Source organism: Mastacembelus armatus, chromosome 11 (assembly GCF_900324485.2).
Source record: "Mastacembelus armatus chromosome 11, fMasArm1.2, whole genome shotgun sequence".
In the NCBI taxonomy this organism is placed as follows: Eukaryota; Metazoa; Chordata; class Actinopteri; order Synbranchiformes; family Mastacembelidae; genus Mastacembelus; species Mastacembelus armatus.
In genome coordinates, this window is record NC_046643.1 from 18,111,876 (window position 1) to 18,129,290 (window position 17,415).

The 17,415-nt window shown below is 39.6% G+C and overlaps 2 protein-coding genes across 4 annotated transcripts; one reads left to right on the forward strand and one right to left on the reverse strand.

Annotated features, from left to right (window-relative positions):
- Window positions 1-374: 374 nt before the first annotated feature.
- Window positions 375-7,625, reverse strand: kdm1b (lysine demethylase 1B). The gene is made up of 21 exons (XM_026300592.2): window positions 7,455-7,625; window positions 7,005-7,147; window positions 6,722-6,843; window positions 6,545-6,634; window positions 6,345-6,456; window positions 6,123-6,236; window positions 6,006-6,044; window positions 5,669-5,861; window positions 5,324-5,508; window positions 5,008-5,178; window positions 4,810-4,884; window positions 4,576-4,710; window positions 4,239-4,410; window positions 3,839-3,966; window positions 3,471-3,602; window positions 3,262-3,336; window positions 2,983-3,099; window positions 2,681-2,806; window positions 2,414-2,536; window positions 1,789-1,941; window positions 375-1,541 (listed from the first exon to the last, which is right to left on the reverse strand). The coding sequence occupies exons 1-21, from the start codon at window positions 7,468-7,470 to the stop codon at window positions 1,458-1,460; spliced, it is 2,505 nt and encodes an 834-aa protein (XP_026156377.1). The 5' UTR covers window positions 7,471-7,625; the 3' UTR covers window positions 375-1,457.
- On the forward strand, window positions 7,591-16,450 carry cfap69 (cilia and flagella associated protein 69). 3 transcript variants are annotated; one of them, XM_026300590.2, is made up of 23 exons: window positions 7,591-8,111; window positions 8,608-8,667; window positions 8,750-8,815; window positions 9,197-9,306; window positions 9,393-9,469; window positions 9,979-10,077; window positions 10,508-10,660; window positions 10,901-11,078; window positions 11,230-11,353; window positions 11,462-11,510; window positions 11,614-11,735; window positions 11,816-12,047; window positions 12,392-12,556; window positions 12,675-12,790; window positions 13,002-13,120; window positions 13,561-13,642; window positions 13,842-14,034; window positions 14,211-14,348; window positions 14,782-14,858; window positions 14,970-15,167; window positions 15,316-15,402; window positions 15,489-15,566; window positions 16,066-16,450. In XM_026300590.2, the coding sequence occupies exons 1-23, from the start codon at window positions 8,046-8,048 to the stop codon at window positions 16,246-16,248; spliced, it is 2,772 nt and encodes a 923-aa protein (XP_026156375.1). In that variant the 5' UTR covers window positions 7,591-8,045; the 3' UTR covers window positions 16,249-16,450. The 3 variants fall into 3 exon arrangements, with proteins under 3 accessions (XP_026156375.1, XP_026156374.1, XP_033181331.1); XM_026300589.1 differs by lacking the exons at window positions 7,591-8,111; window positions 8,608-8,667; window positions 8,750-8,815 and having other exon boundaries at window positions 8,839-9,306; XM_033325440.1 differs by lacking the exons at window positions 7,591-8,111; window positions 8,608-8,667; window positions 8,750-8,815 and having other exon boundaries at window positions 8,839-9,306; window positions 15,316-15,364; window positions 15,493-15,566.
- Window positions 16,451-17,415: the final 965 nt, after the last annotated feature.

Consider the following 17,415-nt stretch of genomic DNA (forward strand, 5'->3'; position numbering starts at 1 on the left):
AAGATGAGCGCCATGTTCCTTTAAAGAATTTATTATTTTATACTGTTTTTATAATTACAACAATAAAAATAAAGGTTTATCTAATCTATTCTAAGGCGATTACAACCGCTTTACTGCACCTTCATGAAATTTTATATATAATATCGGAAATAAATAAAAAATACAACAAATATTAAATATTCAGTACAGTGCTGGAAGATTCTACAGTTTTTTAAATTACATTTATGCTCATTTACATTTTATTTTGCAGAGTGCTGTCTCGTTATTACTAACCAAGTGTGGCTCCATTAGGCTGTAAGTCCCGATCAATAAAAACTTTACATATTACTGTCTTGAGGAAAAAAAACAAGAAGTCAAATATTCATCCACAAGTATAGGTTGATAGTGGCAGTTGAGAGCTCAGTTTATTACAGACATACAAGATAAATATCAGAAAAACAGGACATGATCATCCAGATGCAATAATCCAAATATGAATATGCATGTAAAGTGTCATTAGTTAACATTGATCGAACAAAGTGAGGACATTGTTGTGCTGTTCCCCAACCCCAAAATGTCAGGAGTTAATATAAGGTTGGTTGGTGTTAGTTTTTATTTTCCCAGCTATCTTCAAAATTTTCAGATCATGTTATCGTTTTCTACTGGGTAGTGTTCTCCTGATCTAATCCCTGAGAAAGTGAGGGGACAATCTGGTGTCTTCTGATCATTCTCAGCCACGAGGGGAATTCAACTTGTCATTCACATATTCATTTTTTAAATAAAACAGTTGTTCTAAATTAAAAGTGCTAGGAAGGACTATTAAACATATATCTAACCTTTCACCTTATCACTTCTTCAGTTCCAACACATTAATCACACATAACACAATGCAAATTCATTATAGTTGCAGAAAGTTTTCGTAGGTGACTCTCAGAAGATATTTTTAAATGTTACTATAATATATTCTCCTAAAACTTGTGAATAAATCTTATTCCACGAAATTCGGCATTAGATGACAAGAGTTTATTTCAATGTGTCATGCACTCTAAAGTTTTGGACCATTTTATCACAGAAGTGCTAAGTATCACTAAACTTTAAATAAAGTCAAGATAACATCATCCCCCTTTCCAACACAGTCTATTCAGGTAGGGCTGTACAGGGTATATTTATTCTTCATGCCTTGGTATTAAGTTTTTTGCATCTTGCCACCAACAAACAACATTGTGCCAGCTGAATTTTGATATAAATAAAAAGCAACTAACTTGCCTTGGCATCAATAGCCTGGAGAGCGCTACTCAACCCTGCAATTGAAAAAACGACTACCGGCATCCTGCTGATCAGACACATCAAGATTCGGCGAAGCATAGTTTGACGTGGAGCAACTCAGGTAATACAGTCCCTGGTGATTAATGTACTGTTGCTCAGTGCAGCCTGTGTGTCCATGCTGGTGTTGCTGAGTGCTCTGGGAGTGACAGAGTTTACATAGCAGCCATTTTGCTGGCCTCTCGAACCCCGCTGAGGTAGGCTCCTGTCACAGTCTGAGGGAAGTGTCTGTTTGTAGCCTGATAACAAAGATCAATAACGACAAATCAATCAATAAGAGGCATCATGAGTGGAAATCAGTGGAAATGTTTGCAATATAACTGGATCTTCACAGAGACGTTTTGACAGCAAACATTCCACCGTTACCTTCTTATTCTTCTACATTGCTTTTATGTGCATGGTGGATTACAACAACAACACAGGTGCCCACAGATGCACCTGCAAAAATAAGACATACTTAATAATAAAAGTGCGAACAGCGGTTACCTCGCCAGCAAAGAACACTTTCCCCTGCACATCTTCAGCGAGGATGTCATAAGCCTCTCCGCTGCCCCCTGTCTTCACGAAGCTGTAGGACATCTGGGACCACTGGTCTTTCCTCCAATGTGTGACAAAGAAATGCAGTGGCTCTGGGACCTCCTGTCAAGGATGACAAGAAGGAAATAACAACAGTAATCAGAAACACACAAACACAAAAATTACAAGTAGGAAGGATTTGATGTTTGCTTCTGAAGAGGAAAAACTTTTCAGTACTTTTCACCAGAGGAATGTTTCTAGAAACCTCTGGTGCTTTACTTTCATTTCAATGGAGGAACCAGGTTGAAGATGTCGTTAGGCCTCAATTGCTGAATACCAAAAACTTCCAGGCCAGCACTGGTTATCATTTCTGTAGGCCAGGGACTACTGTAGAAGGGTTTTCTTTCCAATATCAACTCTAACTTACAGCCTTGTCACAAATCTTTTGCCACTCAATTTAGTTCCTGAGATTGTCAGGTAATAATTCCATCATGTTTCACTGCTGCACCTATAAGTATCTTAAATGAAAGTATCAGCAAAGGCTCCGAAATTTCTAAAAAGTGTGACTGGTCTTTGTAGAATGTGACAGCATTACCTGCTCCTTGAAAAGTTCACGCAGAACCTTCATGCACTCATCCACTACGTCCTTGTCCTCCATGTCCCAGACAGCAGGAACACCATCACCAGTGATGACGGACATGAGCACAGCCTGCTTTCCCTGCACATGCATACACACAAAGAGAGCATTAGGCACAATGAAGTGAGGTCAAGGTGTCATTCTTTTTTTTATATTCCTCTGTCTTGCTACACGGTTGATTACATTCAAATCTCCTCCTACTTTGGGAGAATGGGAGAAACAAACCTGTGGATCCATGTCATAGAAGACACTGAACATGCCACGCTTGTCAGGACTTGGTGGGATGTGACCAAAGTAGTCTGCCCCTTGGATTTTGTTGTCCCAGAATCTGTACGGGAACTGAAGTGCGATCTGCAGGAATATTTAATACAGTGTTTTAGCAATTACAAGGAAGATTCTTTCTAATCAGAGAGCCATGTATTTTTTCTTAAAACAAAATGTTCTCAATAAATCCAGATATTTTATCATTGACCTACAAAAATGATCAAGCAGTAAAACTTGGACCTGACACACACTGCATTTGTCACCTTTTCTATGATACCAGCTCCCAGACTGTGTATTGCCTTCAGTTTCCTTTCAGGGAGTGGAGGGTTGAACTGAATCACGTTTTTCTGAAGGAGAGTCAGTGGGACTGTAACAAGAACCTGAAAGAGAAAAAGATGTTAGAGTAAAATTGAAACAATAAAAAGGTTCAACATTCTCTGAACATATATATATTTTTAAGTTAAAGTCCTCATATGGATGTTAGAGATCATACAGTATAGTATCATTTCATAACACTATCAACATTAAATAACATATTTCACCTTCTGTGCCATCCAGTGGGAACCATTAGAGGAGGTAACTTTGACAACATCACCTGAATAGTCAATAGCCTGAACCTAAAATTAAAAACAAACAAAAATGAAGTAATACTTTTTTTACAATGAGGTACACTAAATAACTTAACGCAATGTAGGTAAAGGCAAGATTAAATATTTGATTAATAAGATAAAAAAAAAAACAAACAACAAACCGGACACTTTGTGCGTATGTCAAGGCCCTCAGCAAGTTTGTGAAGTAAAACAGAATAGCCCTTAGTGAGTAAAGTGTGGTCTCCTGAGAACTGGGCAAAAAACTCATTGTGGTCCCAGGATCTTGCAGATACCTACAAATCAATAAACCAATATACTTGAAAACATTTGCATCACATATCGCTTAAATAACACAACAACAAAGCAGAACGCAGACATGTCCCCTTAGTTCCTTTTCGTTTCATGTGTTTTTCCGTACAGGTCAGACACAGAATGACAGACTTTCCAGTGCAACAAATCCACACTTCAAAAACATAGGCACATGCAATATTGTTGTCATCAGCCCTTTGAGATTTGGAGTTTTTCAGACCTGGTCTAACGTGCTTCCACAGGCAAACTCAAGGTTGCTGAGGTGAAACTGCAGAACCTTCTCCTCTAACTCGCTGAACTGGATCCCAGACTCCTGAAGAAAGTTTTTCTTCACTTCCTGTACTTTTTCTGTAAAGATAACATGCACATAAAGACATGATAAACATCCCTGGCCAAATTCTGAATTTATATGGTTTACATTTAATTAAATGTAAAATAATATTTTCCACTGACATAGCATTTTTCATATCATACACACTAGATGCAAATGCAAAAACACTATAAGTCCATAATGAAAGCTAGCAAATGCTGTTCCATTTGTAAAGAGGCATTAATGAATCTCAGCGAACTTCACACTTTAGAATCGAACAATAACGATCTGTTTGGGGATAATCAAGTACCTCCCAGTGGCGTGTCCTGGTTCTGTGACTTGTCCTTTCTCCATTCTGACACCACGTCCAGGATGGCATTAAAGTGGAAGTCCATGCGCTTGTCAATGGCTGGATCAGTAACCTGCCCCCCTTCCTGAAAGAGGTCACAGCGCTCTTCCAGCTTGTGCATCTTGATACCCATCTGTAGCACAGGAGTGTAGAAGAAACAGATGTCAGATCCGATAGAAGGGTGGCACAAAATATTTTTTCTTTATTTAGCAGACAAAATTAAAAAATAATCTCTATGATATATGAAGAGATACCATAGACTGGCTTTACAAAGTATTTCAGCACATTTCATTCTGACCTGCTCACACATCAGGGCGATGGGGTTGTTTACACAGCCATTCACAATCTGAGCTCCTCGACCCACAGTGACGCCAAGAGAAGTGCCATCCCACACCCGACCTCCAATTCTCTCACGAGCCTCAAGCACCACCACCTGTAAACCGCCAGAAATGAAGAGCGTCACAGAACATCTCTGTAAAATGTGAGGTCAGGAGATATGCAGTAGGACTTAAGCTAAGTGAAGGATTTTAACCTGAGTGCCAAAGTTTTGCAGCTGCCGTGCAGCAGCAAGCCCTGAAGCTCCGGCACCAATGACGATAACGTTCTTCTGCAAAAACAGTAAAATGCTGAAGTACTGTTGACCTTAGCAAAAGAAATGGTAGTAAGCTTTTACATTAAGGTGTAGATGTGCACTGTTGTGTCTTGTTCAGCTGAAGATGAGGAACCTCACAGAGCAATATCTTTCAGGGAGGAGGGGCCGTGTGACTGCCAGCACACCCGTGTTGATGAGGCCCTTCCTGGTCATGAAGTTGAGCACCCGGTCCAGCTCCTGTACACAGCGCACACGCACCAACCCCCGGACAATGATGTGCAGTGCACATTTCTGAGAAGTCAGCACCTCCTGCAGAGTAAAATAAATAATTCATTAGTTTAATTACTCACATGGGCTTAAATGAATTTTTATTTCTGGTTCAAAACATAAAAAACAAAAACATGAAAGGTATTATAAGTTTGGAGGTCATTGCCGGTGGATGTCCACAGCATACCTTGCAGTTCTTGTGCCAGGAGGCCAAAATAAGGTTCCTCAAAGCCAGATACATAGTGGGATCACGGGAAAATTCTGGAAACTCATAAAGCTCATCAAGCTCCATCATATCTGGCCGCACACACAGAGCCTTGCCACACTCATTAGGCTGATAGAACGGCTGGAAGTACGGACACAGACCTGGAACTGAAAGATACAATTACAGCTACAACACTGATGTCTCTAAATGACCAAGCAGTCCGAGGACCATTATTCCTACTTTCCTTGGTGCACATAATTATCTGTACACAACAGTAAGCAACAGATGCTGAATTATACCACATCTCCTGCGCAGCCTCAGACTTACTTTGAGGCTGTACAGCTCTGCAGTGATCCGCCCTCAGCTCAGTCAGAGACACATGGCTGGGGGAGCTGGAAGGGCTCATTCCCACACAGTCTGGGTAATAGGCAGCAAGGAAAGGACTGGCTGGGCTTTCTTTAAGCAGAGGCGGCAAAATCAGCATTGAATGCCACCAACTGTCAGTCACCTCAGCCACTCTCTGAGAAAGAAATGGCTTCAGGTTAAACTTGACTGAAATAATTGTAATGACACTCATTGGAAACAGTTATTTAGAAATAGCTGATTAATCCCTTAAGTGTTGGGATAGCAAAACAGATCACAACAACACAAATCAGCAGCATACCAAGTCCTCTGGTTGGGAGCACTGGTCCGGTCCCTCACTCTGCAGGCAAACAAACAAGATTATCATCAAAAAAACAAAATCTCTTAGTGAATAGCCAGTCCTTTATTTTCTGTTTACCTTGATATTGCTGAACTTCATTCCACAGCGGTACGTTGCTGCTAGGGAAGCAGTGAGTTGGATCTCTTTGGTGAGCTGACGCCACCTTCCACAGTCAGCTTTAATACATTGAACCTGAAAGGAGCATACAAAAATAAACATTACTGTATTTTCAAAATGGGAGAACTTAAAATAGGCACTCTCAGCTGTTTAACAGGAACCAGGAACATTGTCTGCACTGACCCAGAATGGTAGCTGCTGATCTGCCATGAAAGCTTTAAGACTGGGCTCACTTTTCCCGTTACTAGTCCAAACCTTCTTCCAGGAGGCAAAGGCCTCATACCCATCTTTGTGACTGAAACAGGAAAAAATGAAATCAGGAACGTATATAAAACAATTAATCTGCATTGAGGTTATCGGTTCAGAGTCTCTGTCAGCATTACCTTCTGTAGTAGTGATCAAAACATTCATTGCAAAAATGTTCACCACATGAAAGATGATACCAGCGAGATGTGTATCCATTTTTAGCACACCTAAGTCAAGAAGAAACCATTTAATCCCATCTATCAATCAGTATGACCTGGGAACGTATTTCTGCTTTACTCTAGAAAACACACTACCTTTCAGATGCACTTGCAAAACAAACAGGGTATGTGGCCGAGCATCCAGCCTTCTCACACTTCCTGTACTTCTTCTCAGCCTGGTCATCTTCTTCCTCTGTGTCTGTGGCTTTTCTCTTGCTCTAGAAGAGAGTTTTGAAAGAGACTCACCTCATCTTTAATTTAAATTATACTTTAAGGTGCTAATCTATATGTTTATGTTTCGCCAAATGAACCATGTTAAGATGTCACGCCAAAGGGGAATAGAGACATACAGCAGGAGTCTGAACATGCACAGTGTTACCTGTCCAGGTGGAGGGTTGTTGGTGCGTTTCACCCGGACATTAATCTGCCTCCCAGAGGAGCGCAGGGCCTGGCCGTCCCCCGGTGATTCCCCCGAGCTCCTCTTCTTGGCTCGTCGAGCACCAGAGGCATTCCCAGCATAATCTAACCATCAGAGCCAACAACACAGCTTCAACAGTGTGGACAATGCAGTGCAGCTGCCTTCAAATGGGGCCTTTGTTGTGACTGCTAAGACCTTTAATGGTAAGACATGACGCTCAATGTTCCGCAATTAATGCAGCTGTTTACAAGTCGGCCAAGGAGAAAAAACGCGAGGTGATTTAAAGTCTAAACACAAAAGAGGCGGTGACAAACGTAAACATCAGCCACGTCTTTCAAACCAACCAGTACAATGTCAGCATGACAGGTTTAGCATGTAGCAAGAAGCAGCTTCGGGTCATGAATTACTAACCTGCGTCCGACAGCATGGATGTCTACGGCGTGTCTTTAAAACGCACGACTTGATGTCGTTTTGTGACTTTCTGAGACAGTTTTTCTTTTTTTTTAAAACGTTTCCTTTTATTGTTGTGTAGGAGAGAAAAATCAATGCGCTGTTGTTGCCAGAACGCCACTTCCCGTTTTACAGAGGAAATGGGGCGTTTCGCGGTAGACGACTTTTGAACTGGGCCGCTTTCCGTACTACGCGGTGACCATGGCAACGCGTCTACTCGGGCAACGCAAACGGGGTGAAGAGATGTCGGACTATTTTCAGACGATTTTTGTCCGAGATTCGAGACTAGAAAACACCATAGGTTTTTGTTAAGCTTCAGCGAGGATTAGCTCGTCGTCGTTAGTGAACAAACACTGCGGAAAGACTAATACTGGAGCCGTTTTTAACGTTTAAAACTGTGTGAATCATATTTTACGTGACTTGTTCGATAATCTCGTTACTAGCGAACTGACTACCTAAAGGACTGAAAACGTTTAGTGAGCCAATATTCAGACGAACCGATAATGTTTATCTTTAAAGTAAGACGCTGAACATTTTCCTTGAAGTTTACAAATGGATTCAGACAAACTTATGTACAGGAGAAAGCAGAACATTCACAAGAACCAGCATATTCATGAGGTAAACAGTTCTTATTGCCTATTATATGTTCGGGTCACTATTATATATACTATCAACACTATTTTTATATTTTAAATTTGTATTTGAAGAGAAGACGTCAGATGGTGCACCTGACCCTGCGCCTGATGACAATTAAAACATCTATTAAAATGCATTAAAACTGTGTAAAACCTAGTTTTATCTTTCTGGTTTGCACTAATTTGGTTAACTGCAAATTTGTTTGTAAATATTTAAAGATAGAAAGCAATATTCTATAGAAAGGAGCGTGAGATGGATTATTATAAGTCCTTTTATTTTGGAGGGAGCATATTTTTATTACCTTTACTGTTTAATTTCTAATCACATGGTGTATATGTTATACTTTCCTTAGTTTCTTAATCTTTTCATATTTATAAAATAATATGATTTATGATTAATGTGTATTTGAGTGTTCTGTCATCAGTCAAAATAATCCCAGTCATGCAGTGACAGATAATGTAAACTGTGATTGTAACAGGGCAGTGTTAGAAGTGTTGAACTCAGCAAGGTGATTCGTCTTCTTGAAGATTCATTGACGGTGAGTTGAAGTGAAGTTTTTTTTTTTTCAGCGTGAAGTGGTGTTATATGTACTCATACAGTGCATTCTGTTTTTACTAAAGGCTAACTTGAAGGAGCGACACCTTTTTGTCCTGAAGAAACTATTGAAGAGAAGCCAAAGTGGTTTTGTATCCTTTCTGCTGAAGTTAATTTAACTTTCTAACGTAACTTTCTGACATAGTCATTGTCATGATAACATATACATTCATTTTCAAGAAGTGTTTTTGAAAATAATATATATCTCAGGCGTCACACTTGAGCAGATTGTCATATTTTCCTCATTAATGGTGCCTAGTGCTTTGATGGAAATAGATTTGCAACGTAAGCACAGAGTCAAACATTGTCCCCAAGGCACTAATTTACCACGACATCGCTGTATCTGTCAGCATTTTAACTGTTCAGAAAAAACCTCAGTTATCTTGATGATGCTTTGCTCCATCACTTCCCCTACTTCCCTGGGATTTATCTATGAGCGAACACTTTGTTTAAACTTCTTAAACTATTTCAAGTTGCTGAAAGATCTGAAAGGCCTAGCCAAAATACTCAACATCTGTGCTGACAAAGGAAAAGATCACCCTGAATATGTGTCCATTTTGTGTGAGGCACTACAAATTTGTAGGTGAGAAACACAAACATTTTAAGCCTATGAGGAAACAAGTTTTTGTTCCTATCATAACATGATATTGTTTTTCTGCTTCATCTCAGGCTTCCCTTCCTGAAGGAGAAAACATCGGATGAGCTGAACTATGCTCGAGATGTCATAGAATTTCTTTCTCACATGGGTACACAGTTATTAACAGACCAGCTTTATTGTTTTGCATATTTACAACCCACATTTGATTTACATGAACCTGCTGACAATTTATAGACTGAAAAATTTAGACTTTAGGTTCATTTTTAACCTTCTAGCAGTCATCAATTTCTATTTTCATTATCAAAAAATCATTGAAGAAACAAGTGTCTTTTCTCTATACTTTCAACCTTCCCTATTGCTATTGTAATTGTACTGCTGTGGATTAAAACATATTTGGAGGCTATTTCCTGTAGCAGGACAATGTATGTAGGACTTAAAATTAAATTTCAGCGCCTCTGCCCATTCTAATGAAGTAACATGTCACCCAATGCAAAATCCTTATTATTTTTACTTATATTTTTTACTTCAGTTTCTGTTTTATAGTTTGATTTTTGCTTTACATTGCTCAAAACTGATTTGTGCTCTTTGAAGATGTTGTGTTCTTCAGACTGGACTGACGACGAGGCGTGAATTAGTCAGGTGTGTTTTTGTTGACAGGGTGTCTCATGAGGGTTCCAGACGCTGAAGTGAGACAGCAGATAGTTGAATGTGTGAAATCATTTTACAACTCTGTGGTTCCACAACAGCTGATAGAAGGTATGAACTGCACTACCACGACAAAGCTTCAGGCTTCACGATATACTTTCAATAAGTTAAGCTCTCATGGTGACATACTTTGCTTTTGTTTCCTATGTTTCTTTTGAAAAAGTTGCTACTGTATATGTGCTGCTAAAATTTCTGAAATGTAAATACTACTGTTAACTAGAATTCCACCAGTTAGGCTTCCATCTTTAGGTTTGTTTGACTGTTTACGTTTATGTTTTCATTGCCTTGCACTAAAAAACTGCTAATCTGCTTATTTTATATCCTAATTTTTATTTTAACTTGTTATAATTGTTCCATTTTTTATATTGTTTTTTTACTGTTTCTCATCTTCTCTTTGCTTCTTTCTCTCTGCTGTCATTTTAACATCCAAAAATTTGTTGTAGTAAGTAGCAGAGTAAATCTTCCTGCTCGTGTTCTGCAGGTCTCCAGGCGACGTCTCCAGGCTACAGGCTGCAGCTGCTGGAGCAAAGTGACCTGGCTCAGACGCTGCTCCTCTCCATGGGTGCCCTGGAGAACCAGCCAGCTGTCAAGCTGCAGCTCCTGCAGACACTTCAGATCCTCTCCAGCTACTCTGGTCAGTAACTGATTTTATTATGGACCTATTGAAGTGATCTGTCAGATGCACCAATTTAATAGATGACCAGCTTTATTATATAAAGTGCCACTCCTCAAGAGCATAATTCAACTCATTATCAACTAATCAGACAAATAATCAAAACATTTCATTTCAAGTGTCCTTTGATCAATGTCAACAAGTCAGTAGGGTCTTATCAATAATCACATTTCTTTAATCTTTAAAACATTACCACCACAGAAATGAACTGCGCTTTAATCCTGAATGCACGAGGAGCAGAGACGATCTGTCTTCACATGAACGAACCAGACCCATCTGGCCAGTTCCTGTTCCGCTCCTCTGAAATCCTCTGGAACCTGCTGGAGAAAGGCAGCAAGGAGGAGGTCACTGCTCAGCTCAGCAGCATCGATTGTGTTGTGTATGTGCTTTGTTTTCAGGGAGTTTTTAAATGGGAATTCATCTGAATGATAATTTTATTACATTCTGTTGTCCATCCTCTCTAAAGAATATTTGAGTACTTTTGTGTTCTAATGTAGTAAAAACAGATGTTCCTTTCGTTTGTATCTTAGATCTCTGAAAGAAGCATTTTTTTACCAGCTGTTAAAAGGTTTCGGACATTCTGACCTCCAACTCAGAAATGATCTGCTTGTGATCACAACACTCATTGCTGAAAATCCTAACTCTCTGCTCATTGTGAGTACAAGAATTTACATAATTTTGGAAATGTGTGCTGCAAACCTTTTTCATTTTAGTCACAGTTATGAATTATGGGCTGTCTGACATAATGTGTCTAATTTTCAGGAGAGCTTGTTTGCCAAGCAGCTCATGAGTTTCATCACATTTCCAGAGTGTGAGGCAACTCTTTTCTTATATCCAGTTGTCTTTTTAACTTAACTCAATTAACTTCAGTTATTTAGAGTAGTAGAGCAGTAACAATCTTATTTATATTATAGTGAGAAATCACAACCCTCTGGTCCGCAATCTCAAGCTGAGCTACAACAACGAAGATTTGAAAATGAAGAAGTTGCTGTTGAATCTGTTGGTTTTAATGTCCAGGGATTTTGCTGCCCTGCAGGTCAGTAATAGTCCCAGTCCATGTTTTTAGTCATTTTGAATAATTCAACAGAGTATGAGACCCTGTGTCTTCTGTTTTAGCTTTATAAAGAAGAACAAGTTATGCTGGCCCTGCTGACACTCGTGAAGCCCCCTGCTGCCTTACCTCAGCGCCGGTCAGGTGCACGTCACTGGTCCTCCATCCAGCAGGAAGCGCTGCAGCTTCAGGCACTGGCCACCCTCTCCACCATCGCTCCACTCATGTTGGATGACTACATATCATGTCAGGGAAATGCATGTCTGCTGCTCTTGCTGGACTGGTGCGTTGGGCAAGGTCAGGGAGCAGAAGTTCACATACCACATACAGACAATTGAAGAACATACTTAGATTAATATTTCAACCTAAATTACACATGCTTTCAGCAAGATTACACTTCAACAACTCTAAACCCTTCAGTTACTTCAGGTGCTTCAACTTTAGCTGCTTTCAACTTCAGAAACATTTACATTTTTAATGTAATTTTTAATTTAATTTTCAACTCATCAAACACCCTTAATTTCATTTAATTTTATATTTCACCAGTGTTACCTAAAATTGGGAACTGTATCTTGTTTGTCTGCCCAATCAATTAGTCCACCATCTTTAAGTGTGTTTACTATCTTTCCTCTTTAATTTAGATGCTTTCTTTGGCCAGGGTCACAGTTTCCATGGCACTGGAGGAAGAGGCAGCAAGAAAGCTCACATGCGCCACTGCATCAGAGTACTCAGGTCTGTGACATCTGTAGGTGAAGAAATAATCAACCAGGACCTTTGTGATCAAGGAACCATCAACCAGCTTCTGGGTAAATTAAATGATAACAGGACTTACACATCCCAGAGTGCACAGTACAGACAACATTTGCTGTCACTGCTTCTTAACTTATTGCAGAAAGTGCAGTAATAGCTGTTTTATTTTCTCAGGGATTTTGATACAGATGGAAAAAGGTCCTGATGAAGATGATGTAGTTACTTTGGAGATAAAGTCAGATATTCAACTGATCCTTTCAGCACTGTGTGAGACTGACATGCACAGAAAGGTAAATCTGAGATTGTGACCACAATTAAAACATTTCTAAACCATTAAATTATTGAAGCCTATGTGAGACAACAAAGGTGAGATCTTGTTTGTGAAAACTGGTTTTATTTCATAATATTACCAAGTACCACCAAAAAAAATTCTCAAATTGATGTTTGCGTCAGTGCTTCAGCTGAACTGTGAATGCTGATAATCCTGATGCTCTGCCACAGGAGCTGTTTGGGTCAGAGGGAGTTGAGATGGCCATTCACTTCCTCAGAAAAGGCTCTGACAGGTTCTACAGTGGCCTGGGACACAACAAGCTCATCCTCTCCACAGTTGACTGTGTCTGGTCAGTTTAGCTAAATATAAATAAACTCGTTCTGTTTGTTGAATATATTATAATAAAACTCACCAACATTTAGATTTGTCATATCCACACTCAGTTTACTTCTGGCCACATCATTTTTTTGCTCCTTTTCAAGCTCCACCTCCTAAATTAGGACACAGGTCTGGTATTTACAGTCTAACCTGTATGTATTTCCCAGTTTTGACTTTATGTATAGGTACACAGGCCAACAGCATATATATATACAGTGTAATTTAAATTGTGGACAAAAACATGCTGCACATTAGCATTTCACTTACAACTCAAAACATATCAAAGGACAAATTCTGTAAATTTAATGAAATTAGCTTGTGAGTCTTGATGAATTTTACAAACAAAAAGGCAGAAAAACATCCACTCAGCAGTGCACAGGTTTCACTCTGCCATGTTTTGTATCCTATCAGGGCTTGTATTGTGGGCTGCTACACTACAGAAGATTACTTTTTGGCCAAAGAGGGAGCATTTCTTCTGCTTAACTTACTGACTGTAAGTAGCTGATTTTCAGCAGATGTAGCTGAGTTGAAGCAGTGTTTTTAAAAAATATCATATTTTTTATTCCTCCAACTATTTAGTAGAATAGACATTTCAGCCACTCTGTAGGTAAAGTATTTGCTGTCAGTCAGTGTCGATATGCACCTAGAGAACATAAACTCTGCACATTAAATTATGTTGGTGTCTCTCTCAGTCAAGCCCCAGATGTGTGCACAGCATTGTCCTTGCCACTCTGCTGGAATTATGTGACAACCCAAACACTCTGTCTCACATCCTGAGCTGGAGGGATGATGCTGGCCAGACAGCTCCCAGAGTCCTGCTGCAGCTGTGGAGAGAGGAGGAGGAAAACCTGGGAGTCGGCCGCAACCAGCACGGAGGGATTGCAGGTCTGTAATTAGGCTTTTAAGGTACACAACATACAAAAGCAAAACATTCAATCAATTGGTTTTCATGGCTTTCACAATGTCAGTGATAGTTATTGTTGGATGAAACTGGATGTCTCATGTCTCATATTTGTTTTTTTTTTCTTCTCTCTTTTTGTTTCTGTGCTTTTGACTTTAAGATCCCCAGAGGCCCCTAATCAGTCATCACCAGCAGGAGCACAGTCAGCTGTCATTTCCTGCCAACACACCAAGTCCAGCAGTGCTGGAGATCTCAGAGAACCTACGGTCAAAGATTTACTCCATCTTCTGCAAGCTTGGTAAATCAGTAGCTAATTGTATAATTGGATCCATTTCAGATGTTATTTAGCAAAAATACAACTGTGTCACACCAGGCAGTGAATATAGTATTACCTATTTTAAAAGATACATCTGCGCCCAGAACTGTAGAGATAATGCATATTTTTTATCTTGTGTGTAAGACATATACTAAGAGGAAGTATGTGAACTCTTTGGAATTACCAAGTGTATATAATACAATGCAAAGTTTGGTAGAAGGAGGAAAGTGTTGTTGGAGAGTTAAGAGCTTTTCTTTCAAATGCTGTTGTCTGATCATGTCATGATAAATTGGATAACACGCAAACTCACCTTTCTACTCTGCTTTAATTAAAACACAACACTGTTTTAGCTCAACATCATGAATTTTCAAAGCTATGTTGTAGAATCTAATTATTTTTACTTTTGTGCCCTCAGGTTTTCAGGACCTTCCTGGATTGTCAACAAAAGATTATGTGACTTTGAGCATTGTAAGGAGGTACCTGGACTTCAAGGTAGGAACAGAAAAACTGAACTAAATAACTGATTATGTCCATCAGTGTAGATGCAAAGCTACCATATTAACAAATATGAGAACAGAACAAGAGTCTCTCATGATGCTGCAGGTCTGTGAGGTATGGGAAGAGATCAGAAGGGAATTGAGTCTGGATGGTGTGAGGCCCGTCAGTCCTGATGGGGAGGCTCTGAGCAGCATCTGTAAGATTGCAGAGGACACTGCGAGGAGGGTCACAGCAGAACAGTTCAGCATCCTGGAGCAACAGAAGAAGGAGGACATCATTGAAGAGAAGCTCATGTATACAGAGGTAGTCAAATAAAAAATGTCAGTGTATTTTGAAGCAGATGTGAGCGTAGATGCACAATAAAGCCTTCTACTCATGTTAGGATTGTATAGCCTTCATACAGTGCAGTCATATTAAATTTCAATGTATATGTTTTATCTGTGTTTTGCAGATAAAATCTCACTGGAAGCAACGGGAGCTCACAGCAAAGTCATGGGAAAGTTACGTTTCCAAGACTTCAAATTATGAAATCATGAAGGTTTTGTATTTTACATCCAGAGATATAACAATCTACAATAGGTTTTTTTACAATAAGTAACAATTGATATTTTCCCTTTTGAACAGGAAGTAAAAGCACAGAGGGAGAAAAACATTGAATCATCCAGAACCAAATCAAAAGATGCTGCACTCCGTCCTAAAGAGGTCTCTCCTAATACACATGTATCTGATTTAACAGATTTGACTCTTTCACCACTTGATGTCAGTAATTTCAAATCTGCAACTTGTTCTGAAAGGTGGTGTATCAGGTTTTCAGTAATCAGACTTTTATTGTCCTACTTGGAAACACTATGAACTGCAAAAGCATATTCTGCATAGACTCATCTTCAGCTTGGTGATGGAAATTAATACAAAAAGGCAGTTTTATGAAACTCAAACTGAGCTAAATATGGAACCAAGATGTTCATCATTGTAGTTTTAACACCCCAAACTACCAAATTAACAAATATAAGTAAATGTGATTTTAATTTGTAGTTGTATGAAATGTCTGGTGGCAAAATTTCTATTATTGCCAATGTGGTGATTTAGTCTGTTTAGACAATAAAAATACTTATTCCTTTTAGCTGAAAATGCATTAAAGTCCAATACATTCAGGAAAAAGTCTTGGTGCACAGTCCTGATGTTGTGTTTTGGTGTGTTTCAGCATTTCATTGGACATGTCATGTCTGTAGAGAACACCGATGCTCAGGGTCCTGCAGGAGTGAAGCTGGCACTGGTCCGAGCTCCGATCAAGCCTACAGGTCAGGAGGAAGTGGCACCAACAACACAAGACCCAGAATATTTTAGCACCGTGTCTGTCAGAGACTCCACAGATACACTGGTTTAACACAAGGCCTTTACATTAATATTGCACCGTTATGTTATCTTATATACATTAATGAACCTCTAAGACAAAGCTACTTTTATAGCACAGAATTTTGTAGTATATTAACACATTTGTCCCAGGCAGCTCAGTTCTAAAGTGTGTACATGTTGAAGTGACTGACAATAAATGCAGACATGATCAGCACCGTGTGGGCAAGTCCACCTCCCAGCCACACACTAAGTAAAACACTGGTGTTTGTGTCTTATTTCAGTGTCTGATGCACAGTACAGTTAACACTTGTGTATATTAAATCAATAAAGTAGCCTAAACCTAATTTGACAGCATTTTCAGATGGAACACTGAGCCATAATAATGATAGAACTACCACAAGTTCTTTTGTAAGCAATAATGTGTTGTAATGACATTTTCCACCTTCTCTCCCCATAATCTTATGATCATTAAACCTCTGATTGTATCGTTTGTTTTTATGCATTTTCACATCAGAACTTCAGACTTTTAGGTAAAGAAGAATTTTTGAAACAAAAATGTAAGTTTTCATTTCATTTTATTTAAAATATAATGTCTGAACGCGTGGAGAAATCTGGGGAACAGGATCCGGTTTGAAATCATAGCTGGGGCACCTGTGTGGCCCTTAGACCCGTCTCAAGACTCCGGAAATTGGGCCTGAACTTTTTGTTTGCAGTCTGCACATTCTGTTTTTAACACAGGAAACAAAACTCAGTTTTTTCAAACAGCTTAACCAGACTCTGGCGGAACGACATCCTGATGGATTTGCCAATAGAGCTGCAAAACCACCTACATCCCCGGTCGTTTCTGGGCGTCTCCAGGTGTTGTCTGAGCGCCTGCGTCATGCGCCTGTATAACCGTGGGTCCCCGGACAGTGTGGCCTCACAGAGCACAGCTGATGTGCGGAACTCTTTGTGCAGATCATCTATCACCAGGTCCACCAGCTTTTTAATGCTGCGGTTATCTGTCTGGATGGCAACGTCACAGCTCGCGATCTCTGCGAGGATCATCGGGTTGAGTGTTTTCATGACAGCCGAGATGGTCTGCAAGTTGACAGATTTCACGCGCTTTACGCGTAGAAGATGGCCCACTAGCTGGGACACTATTTTGAGACCAAGTGTCTCGTGCCATTCCTCATACACGCTTGTCTCGTCTTGTGCA